Source organism: Cotesia typhae, unplaced genomic scaffold (assembly GCF_013202065.1).
Source record: "Cotesia typhae breed Kobodo isofemale line unplaced genomic scaffold, CoteBio_Ctyphae contig_127, whole genome shotgun sequence".
Taxonomy (NCBI): Eukaryota; Metazoa; Arthropoda; class Insecta; order Hymenoptera; family Braconidae; genus Cotesia; species Cotesia typhae.
Window position 1 is genome coordinate 39,971 of NW_027423716.1, and position 17,150 is coordinate 57,120.

At 33.4% G+C, this 17,150-nt stretch overlaps 1 protein-coding gene across 10 annotated transcripts in view; it reads left to right on the top strand.

Annotated features, from left to right (window-relative positions):
• Positions 1–494: 494 nt before the first annotated feature.
• Lap (phosphatidylinositol-binding clathrin assembly protein lap) overlaps positions 495–17,150 on the top strand; it is a 110,526-nt gene continuing 93,870 nt past the window's right edge. The window contains exons 1-2 of one of the 10 annotated variants that reach the window (XM_074258793.1): positions 495–1,102; positions 11,433–11,575. In XM_074258793.1, coding sequence (XP_074114894.1) covers positions 973–1,102; positions 11,433–11,575 — 273 coding nt within the window. In that variant the 5' untranslated portion in view covers positions 495–972. Of the gene's footprint in view, positions 1,103–11,432; positions 11,576–15,410; positions 15,673–17,150 lie in introns of those variants that run through there. The other 9 variants (XM_074258806.1, XM_074258786.1, XM_074258764.1 and 6 more) reach the window with 9 other exon arrangements.

Below are 17,150 nucleotides of genomic sequence, written 5' to 3' on the forward strand. Positions count from 1 at the left end.
TGCCGCGTAATGCAATCAAAACGACATCTTTATATCATCGGATGTAACACTTTTAATAGCTTTCACTGTACAAAGTTGACGATCATATTAGCGTCACCTTTCGTTCAGCATGGCTACTAGGGTAACGTTATGAGTTGTATTCGGTTTAAGAATTTTTATGTCCGGTAGAAATTGACTATTGTACACAATAAAAAAAATTGTTGTTATTTACAATATAGATAGTTCAATAATAATTATTTTATTTTTAATAACGATAATGTTCGTCAATATGTATAATAGATAAGTTGATTATTTTTTTAATTTTAGTGTTATAATTTGTTTAATTAGGTTTTGGTGGTCATTTTTCGAATTAGAGGCTCAGAATGGTCGATTTTCAACTAACTGCCTAGTGTGAAGTGTGACACCCTTAAATCAATGTGATCATGTAAAGAGTAATCACTAGAGAGCGTATCAAAGTGTTAGATTTTGCAATGCATGTTCATCTCATACGAGAAAAACTAAACGATTGTTTGTCCTTATTATTACACAGTATAGATGTATAATGCTGTCGCCTGTACAGCTCAGCTGTGAACATGTGCGAGCGAGCTCAGTTTTGAAAGCCATTGTTTAATCTTGTTATTTAAAGTAATTAGTGTGAATGCATAAATAGTTAAAAATACCATTCTCAACAGAAGATTCTAGTGGGTGATTCATAGAGTTCAAAAAAGGGGGCGTTCATCCAGCTCTAGTAAATATTTATCATGTGCTGATGTATGCAAGTGTTGATCGATTTCGGTCCTGACGTTAAAAATTGTCATTTTATCAAAGCGTGAATGATGAATTGAATTCTTAACACTTCTGTAACATATAATACTAACAAAAATAGTGGTTCTTAAAAGAGTCGCAATATTTATTGAGCTGTCAAAAACTTCTTGCCATTTTTGACAAAAAGTAACCGAGAACCGGCTACTGACAACTATAAAAATAATAACTATGGCTGGACAAACAATCAACGACAGATTACTCGCCGCTAGACATAGTATTGCTGGCCAAGGTCTTGCGAAAGCTGTTTGCAAAGCTACCACAGAGGAAATGATAGGTCCTAAAAAGAAACACTTAGACTGTAAGCATTGATTTGATGTATAAAGATCTAATTATATTTTTTATTCAAATAAAAATAAAATATAGTATTTTTTTATTGTTTACGCAATAAGTATTATGCAAACAATTCATAAAAATATATTATATTTCAAATTAATTTTATTTTTCAAGAAAATGAATGTTGTCTGAGAGTTATAATCATTAAATTCACCAATAACATCATTTTCGGATTAAACTTTCATATATATATATATATATATATATATATATATATATATATATATATATATATATATATATATATATATATATATATATATGTATTAAATAATTTTTCATTTATTTCTGTGTTCAATCCAAAGTTGTTCAATTAATTAATGTTAAAAAATTGCTGGATTTTTAGTGCTAGTCTAAAAAATAATACATTTACATAAGCTATCGATTTTTTTACGTGAATTTAAAATCATTAAACAGTATAAATATTTAAAAATTTGTTTATTGATACCATGCTGTTTATATATATTTAGAAAAACTTTCATTTCAGAATTTCGATATGACATATCTATTTCCTTACAGTTTTTGTAAAAATTATTAGTTACTATTAGCTTCAATAAACTAATTTCATTTTATAATTTTCCATCTCTTAGTTATATTAACTTATTATTATGTCTTTTTACTTTTTTCTCAGATTTTTATAAGTCGTTCTGTATTTGTTAATTCATATTGATTTTTCAATAGCCAAGCTAACTCTTGCGCGTGCTCGACCTTGATTTCTGAGTGATGAAAGTTGATGAAATGTAATTTGCCACTAAAATATTATTTGAATTTATCAATGAATATTTTTTATTAAACGATGATTTAAATCTCGAAAATTTTTTAGATTTCACCGTATTTTATTCATAGTATTCAAATACACTAACTATAGTATCAGAAAAACTGAAAATTTCAAATCCATTAAAAACTCATGTTTTTGTAAAATAAGTCATCAGATTTAACTGTATTGAAGTGTATAAAATATTATTTTTTAGATTAATCGAAAGATGGAATTGAATATGAAAATTTATGTAAGAATCTATTTTTCCATTTATTTTTGATCTGTTTGAGCTTTAAAATAGATAGATATCTATATTTTTCAGCTCAGACAGCGAACCCGCTCGAGAAAATATATTTGCCAATGCATCAAGCTCAAAAATAACGTGAACTTTTATAGATTCTTTTTCATGTGTGCAATTATTTATATGTTTATAAATCTCCTATAAGTTTTAAAAAAATTGATCGTGATGAGCGGTTCTTGTAGCATTCAAAATTTATTCCCTGATATGACAGTTTCATAAATTTCTTCTAGACAAATTAAAACTAAAAAAAAAAAAAAAAAAATTCTGACGTTCAATAAATGATTAATAAATCTACTTTCTAGCAGAACGCTTTTTTTTATTTTAATTTGATAATGATAAATTTTTATTTTAAGTTCTAATTTATCGTACGAGTGTAACAAAGATGGTAGAAATTCTTTCAATGAGTGAAGTAGAGAAACAAATGGGAGAGGGTTTCAAAAGAATCCCTCAACTTAAATTTCCCCCAAAAGTTGAATTAAATTAACCAATTAGATCATGACAACTTTTAAAAACAGAATTTTCAAAGCCGATACAAGATTAAATGGGGGAAAGGGGGAGGGGTTCTCCAAAAATTTAGTGAAAAAAAATTTTTTTCTAGCAAGGCTTTCATAATGCTTTGAGATAGATTTAAATGCCGTTTTGAACGATGAAATTCTCAAAAAAAATTAGGAAAACGGTTGACTCTGAAGGTCATCTCTGCAATTTCCCGCTAATTCCATACGTAAGCGCTCCAAAGTGCACTTGTTACGTTTTTGAGCTCTTCGAGCTAAAAAGTCTGATAACAGTCTAATAAAACACTATTTTTTGAATTTTCAAGTCTTTGATTTTCAATTGATCGAACGAAGAATTACGAAGTCATTATGAAGAAACACTTTTTCGGTTTTCTCTTGTTCACGACATCTCTCGAACGAATCAATCGATTTTGAACGGTTTGGCAGCGATCGACGTGGTTTTTTTTATGTTAAAAGCTGATTAGTTTCTGGAATCGGTCGTGAAAGCCATTTAAAAGTTACTCCAAAAACACAACATTTGAAAAAAAATTTTTTCGTGGTTTTTTTTAGATTTTTCAAAATCTACCGGTCCGAATTGGTCTAAACCGTAGTCAAAATCTAAGTTTGGCACATGGGTGGAGCAATAGCAATTATACTACTTCGTTAACAGTGTGTTGCTTGTTGATGTATATTGATAGCGCCACCTAAAATAATGCTCAACATTATTTCATGTTTAACGTATACACAATCATTTTTGACAAGTACATGTGCGTGCACCCAGTCAATACGTACATTTGATCTGTCGTTATTTAATCTCGTACGATATAATTCTTGTGCCTTCAAATAAAATGAATTGTAATTAAATATTTTTGACTGTTATCTCAAATCCAACTTCCGTAATTGGTATGACAAAAAATTTTATTCGATACGTTATGCTCAAAGATAGGAATCTTGACAAACTTGAAGTGAAGGCACACGTTTGAGGCTATGGATACATCCTCATCAAGACTTCGTACTATATTCGGACTCGCTACGCTCATCCGGATAAATAACTCGGTCTTAATAAAAATGCGCCCACAGCCTCAAACTCGTGACGTCACTTCAAACCGCCAAAATCTCTAGCTTTGTGCATATGTATCGAAAGTAACTATTTTAATTCTCTATTTCGTAGCAGAGCGTTTTTATTCTCATTTGTTTAAAAAAAAAACATAAAACTGCAATAGGTTTATTACCATGAGTACAATAAGAATAGTACCGTTTCTTGCAGTAAGCGCGATCGGCTGTTAAATGTAATTATTCTTGAACCATTCCATTTTTAACTTCTCGCTAAAAAAAATTGAAAATTATTCAAAATTTGGAAAGTTATTGGTTTCCCCCGTTTTGTGAAAACCGAGTTTTCATCAGATCTCGACGTTTTGAGGTCACAGGAAGCTGTCCTGACTATTCCAGCGATGGTGTCCGTGTGGTTGTATGTATGTATATGTATATATATATATATATATATATATATATATATATATATATATATATATATATATATATATATATATATATATATATATATATATATATATATATATATATATATATATATATATATGTGTGTGTGTGTGTGTGTGTGTGTGTGTGTGTGTGTGTGTGTTTCGAAAAATTATTTTTATGGATAACCTCTAAACGGCTCCACCGATCAACTCTAAAAACAAATTGCTCTTAAGCTTGAAAAGCCACGACGATTGCTACCACCCTTGTGGAAAAATTTCTCTGAAATAACTGAAAAAAAATTTTAATAAGTACGAATAATAGTTCATAAAGTTTTTTGTTTTCTTAAAAAGTCCGAAAAAGTCTTATTAAATCAGAAAAACTCTTTATAATTTGATAATAATTTGATAATTATCAAAGATTTTATAAGACTTATTCAGTTTTACGGTAAAAAGAAGAGAAAGTTTCGTTTCAAAAAATTTACTGGTCAGAATCGGAGAAAATTGAAAATTAAACTATTAAAAGAATTAATGCATGTTTTGTAAAGAATTTTTTTTTTTTTTCAAATATTTTCATCACAAAAATATTTCGATGAACATATAATCGCTCATAGTTGAGCAAGTCAGATAAACGCTTTTAGAACATTTTTCTAGGCGTCATTCCGGATCCAATGAGCTATCGCCCATAATTTTAAGAGCAGTATCTATTTTAGACCATTTTGAACTTGTCGACTGGACAAGCTTGCTGAAAAAAGTTGACTGAAAAAAGAAATATTTTCAGTTTCTCATAGATGGCGTATGGTTAGAAAATTCTTTCCTACCTAGAAAGTTAAGTTATATATGTTATAGTCCAAATTAAATATTGATTTGATTTACTCTGTGAGTAGTATCTGTTTTCACCAGCAAATGCACTTTATTTGCTGTTGATGTTTTGACTTGCTCAACTATGAGCGATTATATGTTCATCGAAATATTTTTGTGATGAAAATATTATTTGAAAAAAAAAAAAATTCTTTACAAAACATGCATTAATTCTTTCAATAGTTTAATTTTCAATTGTCTCCAATTCTGACCAGTAAATTTTTTGAAACGAAACTTTCTCTTCTTTTTACTGTAAAACTGAATAAGTCTTATAAAATCTTTGATAACCCTTTAGGAAAGTCCCAACTTGCAGGGGAAATTTGACTTTTTAAGAGATTTTTCAGAGAATTATTTCCACAAGGATTCCTACAAGAAGTTTTAATAACTCTGAATAACTCTTCTGGCAGAGTCCGAAATCTCGGTAAAAATCTGACTTTCTAAGTCGAATAAAGAGTTTTTCTGATTTAATAAGACTTTTTTGGACTTTTTAAGAAAACAAAAAACTTTATGAACTATTATTCGTACTTATTAAAATTTTTTTTCAGTTATTTCAGAGAAATTTTTCCACAAGGGAAGTTCCATCAAAATCGGTTGATTTGTTCTGGAGTTATGAAAACAAAACAAGAATTTTTTTTACTTACCTCCGACATTTCTTTTTGGATCGTTTCTGATGAAAGAAAATAAGCATCAGAGTCTTAAAAACCACTTCGATCGCCGCCAAGAACGTAAAAATCGATCGATTGGTTCGTGAGTCATCGTTGTCGAAAAAATTCGGAAAAAGTGAATTTTTCAAATTTCTTTTAAATTTTCGGTCTGATCAGTTTATGTTAAAAAGTATATCATATAATTCAAAAAACTGCGTGGAATTCTACCAACCGAGTGGAAATCGGTTTATTAATTCAGAATTCCCTTGCAACCTTCACCTCACTCTGGAATCACTATGTGTTCAGAGTCAGAGTGAAATCATATTGAAACCAGTGTAGATGCAGAGTGGTTTCGTGCCTTTTTTCCAGAGTCAAATCACAGTGAATTCATAGTGATCCCAGAGTGAATTCAGAGTAATCTCAGAGTGAATTCAGAGTAATCTCAGAGTGAATTCAAAATGAAACTAGAGTGTTTTCAGAATGTCTTGAAAATTTTTTCAACGTGGGTTTAGTACTTTTCAGAGTAAATTCGAATAATTCTCAATTTTGTCCTTAGTATATTTATGATCACTTTAACACGAGTGTAGTGTATTGAGTTTTCATAATTTATCTAATTATATTAACAGTTAGACGACAAATGGTTAATAAATTGATACTCATATAGCATTTTTCGACTATATAATTAACAACCATTTCATTCTACAAAATAAGAGATAACAAATTTTGTAATTTGAAAATACTTTCAATTCGTAAACAGTCTATTTTTATCTTTATTATATTAAATTATGAAGTCAACAGGTGAATTTAGTATTATACATTATTACTTGGTTCCCTATTTAAAAATTTTTAAATGTTATGAATTTTTGTATGACTTAAAAAGATTTTATTTTGAAAATACTAGGAATTCACATAGGGATCAGTTTGATCCCGGGTAAAAAAAATTATATATAATTCTATAGAACCATATATAATCGATATATGATTTCATATAATTTATATATAACTATATGTCATTACATACGTTCGCTTTTAAGATTATGTATAATTTACATATAACTACATATAATTACATATAATTTATATATAACTATATGCCATTACATGTATTTGTTTTTAATATTTGCTCGAGAATAAATATTCAAGTTCTCATCAAGAAAACCTTCGGATATAATCAAAAAGCGATCATTTTCGTGGGCTTCATAATTAATTGGATTTCCTAACAACGAATCAATTTGTAACTCTCGAGCTTGTTCATTATGATTAGTTTCTTCTATCTTATATTTAAGCATTTGTACACCTTGAATAATTTTTATTAACTTCAAGACTTTCATGATTTTAATTTAGAGGATTTATTAAAATTTAACCAATTAAATAATTGTCTTCGAATAAATTAATTTATTAATAAGCAATAAATCTTTCTATCAGTGTATATTGATAATTAATAATTTACAAACAAAATAAAAAATTTTGTTCATTACGCATTGATCATGTATACGATTTGCATTACTTGTCGTTGTGAAAAACCTTGATATTCAAGTAGGTCTCATCGGTAAACAGATAAAGAATTAGTCTTTCAAGCGTCAGGTCCCAGGTTCGATTCCCGCGCGGGACGATTTTTTTCTATGGAAATAATTATATAGGGTCATTTTTCATATATAATTATATACGGTATTATATACAATTATATCTAATTATATATAACTTTTTTTATCTGGGATTTTATCTCTTCCGTATTCATTATGATTTTACTTTTAATTCACTTTGAATCTACTTTCTACTTATTAAGGTTTCACTCTGGAATCACTCTGGAGTAATGTGGAATAATTTAAGAAATATTTCTGATTTACTGAAAACACTCTGAAAACACTCTGAAAATACTCTGGAAACAGTATGATTACGTGCTGTATCCTGAATGATTTCAGAGTGATTTTAAAGTCGCAAGGGATAAGCTATTGCGGTTTGAAAATTAAAAAAATTGTGTTTTATTAAACCTCTATCAGACTTTTGAGCTCGAAGAGCTTTATATATATATATATATATATATATATATATATATATATATATATATATATATATATATATATATATATATATATATATATACACTACTGGAAAAAATTAAGGGATCAAAAAAAAATTCCAAATTTTTCGGTAGTTTTCAACAGGCCGTAACTTTGAGAGAAATGGTCGTACAGGAAATAAAAAAAAAGGAAATTGTAGCTCCAAGTGTCTAGTTTTTGGATTAGAACTTCAAAATTTTGTAGCCTCCGCGGTTTCTGAGTAATCGTAGAAAAACCAGCAACAAAAAATTCTCAAAATTTTTTTAGTTTTTTTTTTTGGTCTACGGGCGTGGAAAAATTTTTTTAGCTTAACCACCATAAGGATCGGATACTTTGTTCATTTAGCTTTAATTTCTTTTTTTAAACACCCTGATACGTCCACTCCTCGCTGAGATATCGGTCTTCAAATGGAAAAGGATCTTTTTGTCTTTGATTATCGATATCTCAGCAACCAATGATCGCACAGAAAGTTAAAGGTGGGTTTCAAGAACTTGAATGAATTCCCCTTAACGACTGTCCATTGTTTTTCGAAAAAAATTTTTTCTTTCCGTCACATGAAATTGAAAATGCAACAAAAAAGGGCTTTTAGTGGTTTTTGGAAAATCAAGCGCTAGATCGAAAATATTGAGGAAACCACTAATGTTAAGTATGCCTTTTACAGTTCAATATGTCCACAAAAACCCTACAAAGAATCAAATTAATCCAGCCAGCCGTTTTTTTGTTTCACTTGATCGAATTTTTGAAAAATTAAAGGATCACGTTTTTTGCTCTGAAAAGCTCATAATTTTTAAAAATGAGAAAAAATGGTTTTTTCGAGCTTTTTCCACATTTTCGTTCCAAAAAGTGCTTAAATTTAAAAAAAAAAAAATTTTTTTGAAATTTTTTCTCTTGAAAAGTTTAAGAAAACAATTACCGCCGGCATTAGCGTTATCCAAAGCGTACCATGTGGAGGTCGCGCGGTCGGATTTACGCTCTCTCTCTCTCTCTCTCTCTCTCTCTCTCTCTCTCTCTCTCTCTCTCTCTCTCTCTCTCTCTCTCTCTCTCTCTCTCTCTCTCTCTCTCTCTCTCTCTCTCTCTCTCTCTCTGTGTGTGTGTGTGTGTGTGTGTGTGTGTGTGTGTGTGTGTGTGTGTGTGTGTGTGTGTGTGTGTGTGTGTGTGTGTGTGTGTGTGTGTGTGTGTGTGTGTGTGTGTGTGTGTGTGTGTGTGTGTGTGTGAGGTATTTCAGGAGAATTGAGACCCGGTGGCTCGTCAGTTCCACCGTATTTAATGACTCCAAACTCATTCTCTGAAGGTTTTTGTTGGTTCAATACCGGGTATTACCACCCCTGTTTTCAATAACGGCTCTCAAACGTTCAGCCATGTTTATGCAGACGGTAATTTGAGGCTGCGGAATGGTATTCCAAATGTGCTGAAGCGCGCGCTCCAAAGCAGCTAAGTTCTGCAAATTTGGATACTCTCTGCGCAACCGACGGCCCATTATGTCCCAAACGTGCTCTATGGGGTTGAGATCTGGACTCATTGCTGGGTGTCGCAACAATGTGATGTCATGCCGCTCAAAGAAGCGCCGGGTAATGTTGGCTGTGTGTGGACGTGCATTATCTTGCATCAATATGAACGACCTCAGATGTTGTCGTCTGCGCAGAACAATGGGCCTTAAAATTATGTCGATGTAACGTCTAGCTGTCAAATTTTCGCGTACAATTACCAAAGGTGTTCTCCAATTTCGTGAAACGCCGCCCCACACCATAACTGATCCACCGCCGTAGGCAACGACTGGACGGACAAAGTTCTAGCGAAAACGTTCTCCACGACGGCGCCAAACGAGAGGACGTCGATCGTTGCCATACAGATTAAAACGAGACTCATCAGTGAATAAAACATTTGTCCATTCCCTCAAGTTCCAATTTCGATGATCGTAAGCATACGCTAAACGAGCTCGACGATGTCTTGCTGTCAACAGGGGTACACGATTAGGATGTCGTGCGTGTAACCCAGTTTCACGAAGACGGTTGATGATTGTTCGAGAGCAAATGTTTCGCACTTGATGCCGTCGTCGCTGTTGCTGTTGTTGTTGCTGTTGTCTGCGATTGGGGAAGTTTCGAGCGACAATATTCGCATTGACGAAAGGTTGTCGTCGAACTTCTCTAACAATTGTTCGATCATCGCGGGCATTAGTTACTCGATGGCGACCTTGTCCGGGGCGACGATGATATTGATTCGTCTCTTGGTATCTGGTATAAGCTCGAGATACGACAGATTGACTTACACCCATCCGGATAGCAACTGCATGTTGAGTGTAACCTTCGTCGATAAGAGTCACTAACCGAGCGACTTCCACCTCCGATAAATGTCGTCTAACCATGATTAAGAATCAAAAGTCAGAAATTTTCAATTTTGACCAAAAAATTAAAAAAAATTTTTTTTAGCGCAGAGGGATTAGTTTTGAAAAAACTGTTGAATGAAGCGATTTGCTAAGGATTCACAAAAAGAAAAGAAAAAAAAACTCCGAAAAGCGTATAAAAAAATCGAAATTCGATTGGGGGTATTAACTTTTTTATTAATTTAATTAAAAGGAGATCAGTAGAATCAAGGAATGCAGCGGTGGAAAGGTGATAAAAATCATTGGGCGATGGTTTTTGAGTTTCCTTAACTTGTTAAAAAAATTTTTCCAAAAAAATTTTTTTAAATTTTTTTCAAAAAATTTTTTTTTTTGAAAATTTTTTTTTGAATTTTTTTTTTTTTGAAAATTTAAGCACTTTTGGAACGAAAATGTGGAAAAAGCTCGAAAAAACCATTTTTTTCTCATTTTTAAAAATTATGAGCTTTTCAGAGCAAAAACGTGATCCTTTAATTTTTCAAAAATTCGATCAAGTGAAACAAAAAAACGGCTGGCTGGATTAATTTGATTCTTTGTAGGGTTTTTGTGGACATATTGAACTGTAAAAGGCACACTTAACATTAGTGGTTTCCTCAATATTTTCGATCTAGCGCTTGATTTTCCAAAAAACCACTAAAAGCCCTTTTTTGTTGCATTTTCAATTTCATGTGACGGAAAGAAAAAATTTTTTTCGAAAAAACAATGGACAGTCGTTAAGGGAATTCATTCAAGTTCTTGAAACCCACCTTTAACTTTCTGTGCGATCATTGGTTGCTGAGATATCGATAATCAAAGACAAAAAGATCCTTTTCCATTTGAAGACCGATATCTCAGCGAGGAGTGGACGTATCAGGGTGTTTAAAAAAGAAATTAAAGCTAAATGAACAAAGTATCCGATCCTTATGGTGGTTAAGCTAAAAAAATTTTTTCCACGCCCGTAGACCAAAAAAAAAAACTAAAAAAATTTTGAGAATTTTTTGTTGCTGGTTTTTCTACGATTACTCAGAAACCGCGGAGGCTACAAAATTTTGAAGTTCTAATCCAAAAACTAGACACTTGGAGCTACAATTTCCTTTTTTTTTATTTCCTGTACGACCATTTCTCTCAAAGTTACGGCCTGTTGAAAACTACCGAAAAATTTGGAATTTTTTTTTGATCCCTTAATTTTTTCCAGTAGTGTATTTTTTAACTTTTCGATCTTGAAAATTTCGCAATTAATTGAAACAAACATTTATAAAAATCTTAGAACTTCAAGCTAAAAAAAAAATAAAAGTTTTTAGATTATTCAGTCACATTTAATGATTAATGACATCATTTTTTTTCCAGATCTGATTCATTGTACGAATGAACCTAATGTTTCAATACCACAGCTAGCTAATCTTCTCGTTGAGCGATCACAAAATACCAATTGGACAGTTGTTTTTAAAGCACTCATCACTGTACATCATTTACTTTGTTATGGAAATGAGGTAAATATATATATACATATTGATATATACACTAGTCACAAAAATTAAGGGATATAAAAAAAATTCCAAATTTTTTGGTGATTTTCAGCGAGCTGTAACTCCGAGGAAAATGATCGCACAGAAAAAAAAAAAAAAGCAAATTGTAGCTCCAAGTGTCTAGTTTTTAGATATGACCATGAAAATTTTTGTCATCGTCAGGTCTGGAGAAATCCTAAGAAAACTACTGAAAAAAAATTTTTCGAAATTTTTTTTCGTCTTAAAAAGGTCTACGGGCTTCAAAAAAATTTTTTCGATTGTTTCGTTTAAAAGCTCTTTTAGTAAATTTAATACCCTTTAATTTGACGTAATCAAAAGCCTTTACGATAATTTGCCGCGGAGTTATCTTCAATCAAAGCAAAAAGTTTTTTTGACTTTGGAAATCAATAACTCTGGAAATAATGACCGTATAGGAAATCGAAGGAGGGTTTTGAAAACTACACAATATTCTCTATAAGAAAACGTAAACCGCTTTTGAAGAAAAAATTTTTTTCGAATTGAAAACTCGGACTGAAAAAAGACAAAAATTCGCATAATTAAGGATATTTGGATAACTTGGTATAACTTTGGATAAAATGGATGAACGAAGGATATCGTTGGTAATTTTTAACTTCAAAGTGTCCCCTAAAATCCCTAAGAAATTCAAAGCGCTGCGATTTTTTGTTCATAGTGCCCAGAAGCTTCAAATTCTGTGTTTTCGCAAAAATCACCATTATGAGCAATTTTGTGATTTTTATTCATTTTTCCATTGAAAAAAATTTTTTTTTTCAAAATTCTTTATTTTTTCGATCAAAGAGATTGATTTTTCAAGAAATTTGAAAAAAAAAAAAAAAAATTTTCAATTTTTTTCGAAAATTTTTTTTAAATTTTTTTATTAAAAATTTTTTTTTATTTTTTTTTTTTATCGTCTTCAGAATGCTTCACTATTGTCAAAAAAATTAACTCAATTTTTTCTGTCCGCTACAACTGCCTTAGTTTTAAATCTCATTTTAAAAATTCAATAAAAACAAATTGATATACCCCCGCGGAGTTCGGCTTTTCCTCACACAAAACTTGAATTTTACGTTTTCTTTTTAGCCTAAATTCCTTACGTGAATTTTATGTAAGCTTTTCTTTGATAAGCACCTTTTGATATGCCTCGTCGACATTTAGCTGCCACAGATGTGGCTCGCATTGTTACCCTCCTTCAAGAGGGCTACAGTCAGGTGGAAGTAGCAGCTTCTATGGGAGTGAGCCAGTCCGTTATCAGTCGGGCCTATGACCGATTTAACGCGACTCAAAGTTACGATCGTCGTCCGGGTCAAAGTAGACTACGAATCACTACCGAGCGTGATGATCGAGCTATCATTCGAGATGCTCGTCGAAACCCTACTGCGCATGCCCACACGATCGCTCTTCAATTTCGCAATCGTCGACAACGTCCTCCCCAACAACACATATCGGCATCGACGGTTCGAAATCGCTTTCGAGAGCAAGGACTACGCGCTAGACGCGCAAATCGCGTGCCTATGCTCACTCCACGACATCGCCGAGCCCGATTGGCCTATGCTCATGATCATCACCATTGGGGTCGTAGACAGTGGACCAGTGTATTATGGACTGACGAATCTCGATTTTGTCTTCATGGCAGCGATAGACGATCTCTCGTTTGGCGCCGTCGTGGAGAACGAGATCGGGATGGTTTTACGAGACCAGTTACAGCTTTCAATGGTGGATCAGTTATGGTGTGGGCAGGCGTGTCCTTCAATACCAGAACCCCGTTGGTCATCGTTCGTGGGACGTTGACTGCCGATAGGTACGTCGACGAAATTCTGGAGCCACACGTCCTGCCTATGCGCACACGCATGGGGGCAAGACGGTTCATTTTGATGCAGGATAATGCTCGTCCTCACACCGCAGTTCGTACGCGAACTTTTCTCCGCGCCAACAACGTAACAACGCTTAATCATCCAGCGATGAGTCCTGATTTGAACCCAAATGAGCATGTTTGGGACATGCTTGGGCGTCGATTGCGGCGAGACTATCCGCAACTGCACAATCTTCATCAGTTGACTCAAGCGTTGTTACGTTGTTGGCAAGGAATTTCGCAACGTGATATTCGACGATGCATCAACATGCAAGAGCGTTTACGAGCTGTGATTCGGAACAGAGGTGGCAATACACGGTACTGAGCAGTTACTGCCGTGCGTACAGAGGTCATTTGGCAGCTGCAAACAGACAAACACGCAGACAAAGACGCGCGCGCACACACACACACACACACACACACACACACACACACACACACACACACACACACACACACACACACACACACACACACATACGCGCACGTGTGTGTGTGACAAGCGTAAATCCGACCGAGCAACCTCCACGTGGTACGCTTTGAGTAATGCTAATGCCGGCGGTAAAACAACAGTCGAAAAAAATTGAGAAAATTTCGAAAAAAATTGAAATTTTTTTTTTTTCAAATTTCTTGAAAAATCAATCTCTTTGATCGAAAAAATAAAGAATTTTGAAAAAAAAAATTTTTTTCAATGGAAAAATGAATAAAAATCACAAAATTGCTCATAATGGTGATTTTTGCGAAAACACAGAATTTGAAGCTTCTGGGCACTATGAACAAAAAATCGCAGCGCTTTGAATTTCTTAGGGATTTTAGGGGACACTTTGAAGTTAAAAATTACCAACGATATCCTTCGTTCATCCATTTTATCCAAAGTTATACCAAGTTATCCAAATATCCTTAATTATGCGAATTTTTGTCTTTTTTCAGTCCGAGTTTTCAATTCGAAAAAAATTTTTTCTTCAAAAGCGGTTTACGTTTTCTTATAGAGAATATTGTGTAGTTTTCAAAACCCTCCTTCGATTTCCTATACGGTCATTATTTCCAGAGTTATTGATTTCCAAAGTCAAAAAAACTTTTTGCTTTGATTGAAGATAACTCCGCGGCAAATTATCGTAAAGGCTTTTGATTACGTCAAATTAAAGGGTATTAAATTTACTAAAAGAGCTTTCAAACGAAACAATCGAAAAAATTTTTTTGAAGCCCGTAGACCTTTTTTAAGACGAAAAAAAATTTCGAAAAATTTTTTTTCAGTAGTTTTCTTAGGATTTCTCCAGACCTGACGATGACAAAAAATTTTCATGGTCATATCTAAAAACTAGACACTTGGAGCTACAATTTGCTTTTTTTTTTTTTCTGTGCGATCATTTTCCTCGGAGTTACAGCTCGCTGAAAATCACCAAAAAATTTGGAATTTTTTTTATATCCCTTAATTTTTGTGACTAGTGTATTTATTGTAACGTTGTATTTATATATATAAAATTAGTCGCTTCTAAAGTTCTTATACCTATTGAATGAGTCTGTCGAATCTGCTCTAATTTTCAGAAAAACTAAATTGATGGAAGTCCTTTTTAGATGCCTCAAATCGTTTTTTAATCCATCGATCCGTTAAAGAATTACGAAAGATTTAGAAACGGCTAATTTTACATTTCACAAAGTTTACAATCGGCTAATTTTACTAAGTTTTTTCAGTAAGAATTGGCTAAATTCACGTACCTACAGATTTTTGTTTTTCGCTATTTTTTAAATAACTAAATTTATAATTGGTGAAATTTAAATTTCGCAAATTTCATTAATATCATTTATTATTCGCGACTTATTTTACAAATGACATTATCAACTGATTTCCAAATTTAGAGTTAATAAACATTCTATTTTACACACGGCTATTTTTCAGTAATATTAAAAACATACTTAAATTAATGACTACGATTATATATATATATATATATATATATATATTGTAACGTTGATTTTTCCTAGCGGTAAATCTTCACGGCAAACTATAATTCACTTCGTCCATCTCTCGATCCTCCAGGAACCCCAACAGGCGCCAGCCGACTTTTGTTTCACCGGTATCGGCAACCGGGATACGATAACTTAATTTCTATGTTCCTAGAAGACCAAGAAGGGCCTTGACGGTAACGGAATTCCTCGGTGTCGCTTAGTTATGCTGGTTATGGAGAGAGGGTCGTGATTCGGTCTCTCAGATGAAGTAATTTCCTTACAAAACGGAATTAAACAATAGCTAGTACTCTAATCAGTACTCCTGAACTAATAATATACCTTTTTGATCGAAAAAAATAAACTGAATCGATATCTAAAATATCGCGGAAGCAGTCCCAAACGAACACGACATAAAGACAATGGCTCGGGCCATTCTTCTACGGTAACAGCACGCGTAAGGCACGCCCACTTCGATACGAGAGACTAACTCAACTCTCCAACACGATGCTCACTCAACGAGAGCTCGCAACCGACTCTCTTTTACGATACACATCTCACACTGCTTAGCAGCGACGGTAGGTCCGTCCTCTACAAGGATCTCCACACGACCCCTTTTTAATCCAGTCCCAAGCCGGACTTTCACACAAAACAATCCTTACTCATTGATTACTCCAGCCAGACTGCTTCTCACCGTACCCCCACTACATTCATGCCACAGGCGCTTGACTCCTTTTCACGCTACTCTCAGACACGCATACTCCCACATTCACTTCAACAATCACACAACTAGCGTCCCACACCTACCAGTGATTCCGCTCTCCCGCGAGCTCAGACAGCTCTCGCGACTATCCTCGAACATCCAGCAATCGAGGTCTGTCAACCGCAAGCTACCGCATGAGCCTACCAAAACTCCCGTACTTCGGGGCGACGACATTTCAGGCGCTCCTTCGCGGTAATCACCTCGCTCCAGGAGGCTGAATCTGTGTTCAGTCGTGGGTAACTGACCACAGGAGACACGTTACATCGGTAACTTTTCCGCAGTGCAGCTCGATATCCTCGAGACAACTAACTTACTCACACACACTCACGATAGTCCTCAATACTACGACATTACCGTACTCACACAACATAAATTCACAATATTACTCAAATGCACTACTACTGTAACGCAACATAAAATGTAACGTTACAATATATATATATATATATATATATATATATATATATATATATATATATATATATATATATATATATTATTATTATTATTATGAGTTTTACTTGTATACCAATTTTGTCTTTTACAAGGCTGATTGTCTCAGCGTCTTCACATATAGTTTTTTTCTCTCTATTATCATCGTATGTTACTCGCTTTTTTTATATTCAACACAATCTTTCAACCCTCACACTTTTTATTATCAACATATTCCAATATATTCTCCACTTTTTTATTATCAACATTTTTTTTTGCACTTCTCTTTCAATATTATCAATATATTATTTTTGCACATATCTTTCATTACTCTCGATGCGTCTGTAGACCGACTTGTGCTTTCTGTACTGCATTTACCCTATTCCTCACCCCTTTCGATCGGTTGTTGGAATAGTGGCGATGGGGAAACCACAGAGAAAACCCATGCCAGTACAGTTCGGCTACCGGAGCGACCCCCGACGGTTGGTGTTAAAACTATTCTAACAACCGTCGGGGATCGAACCCTCGCCTCACGGCATGATGTGCGACCGAAC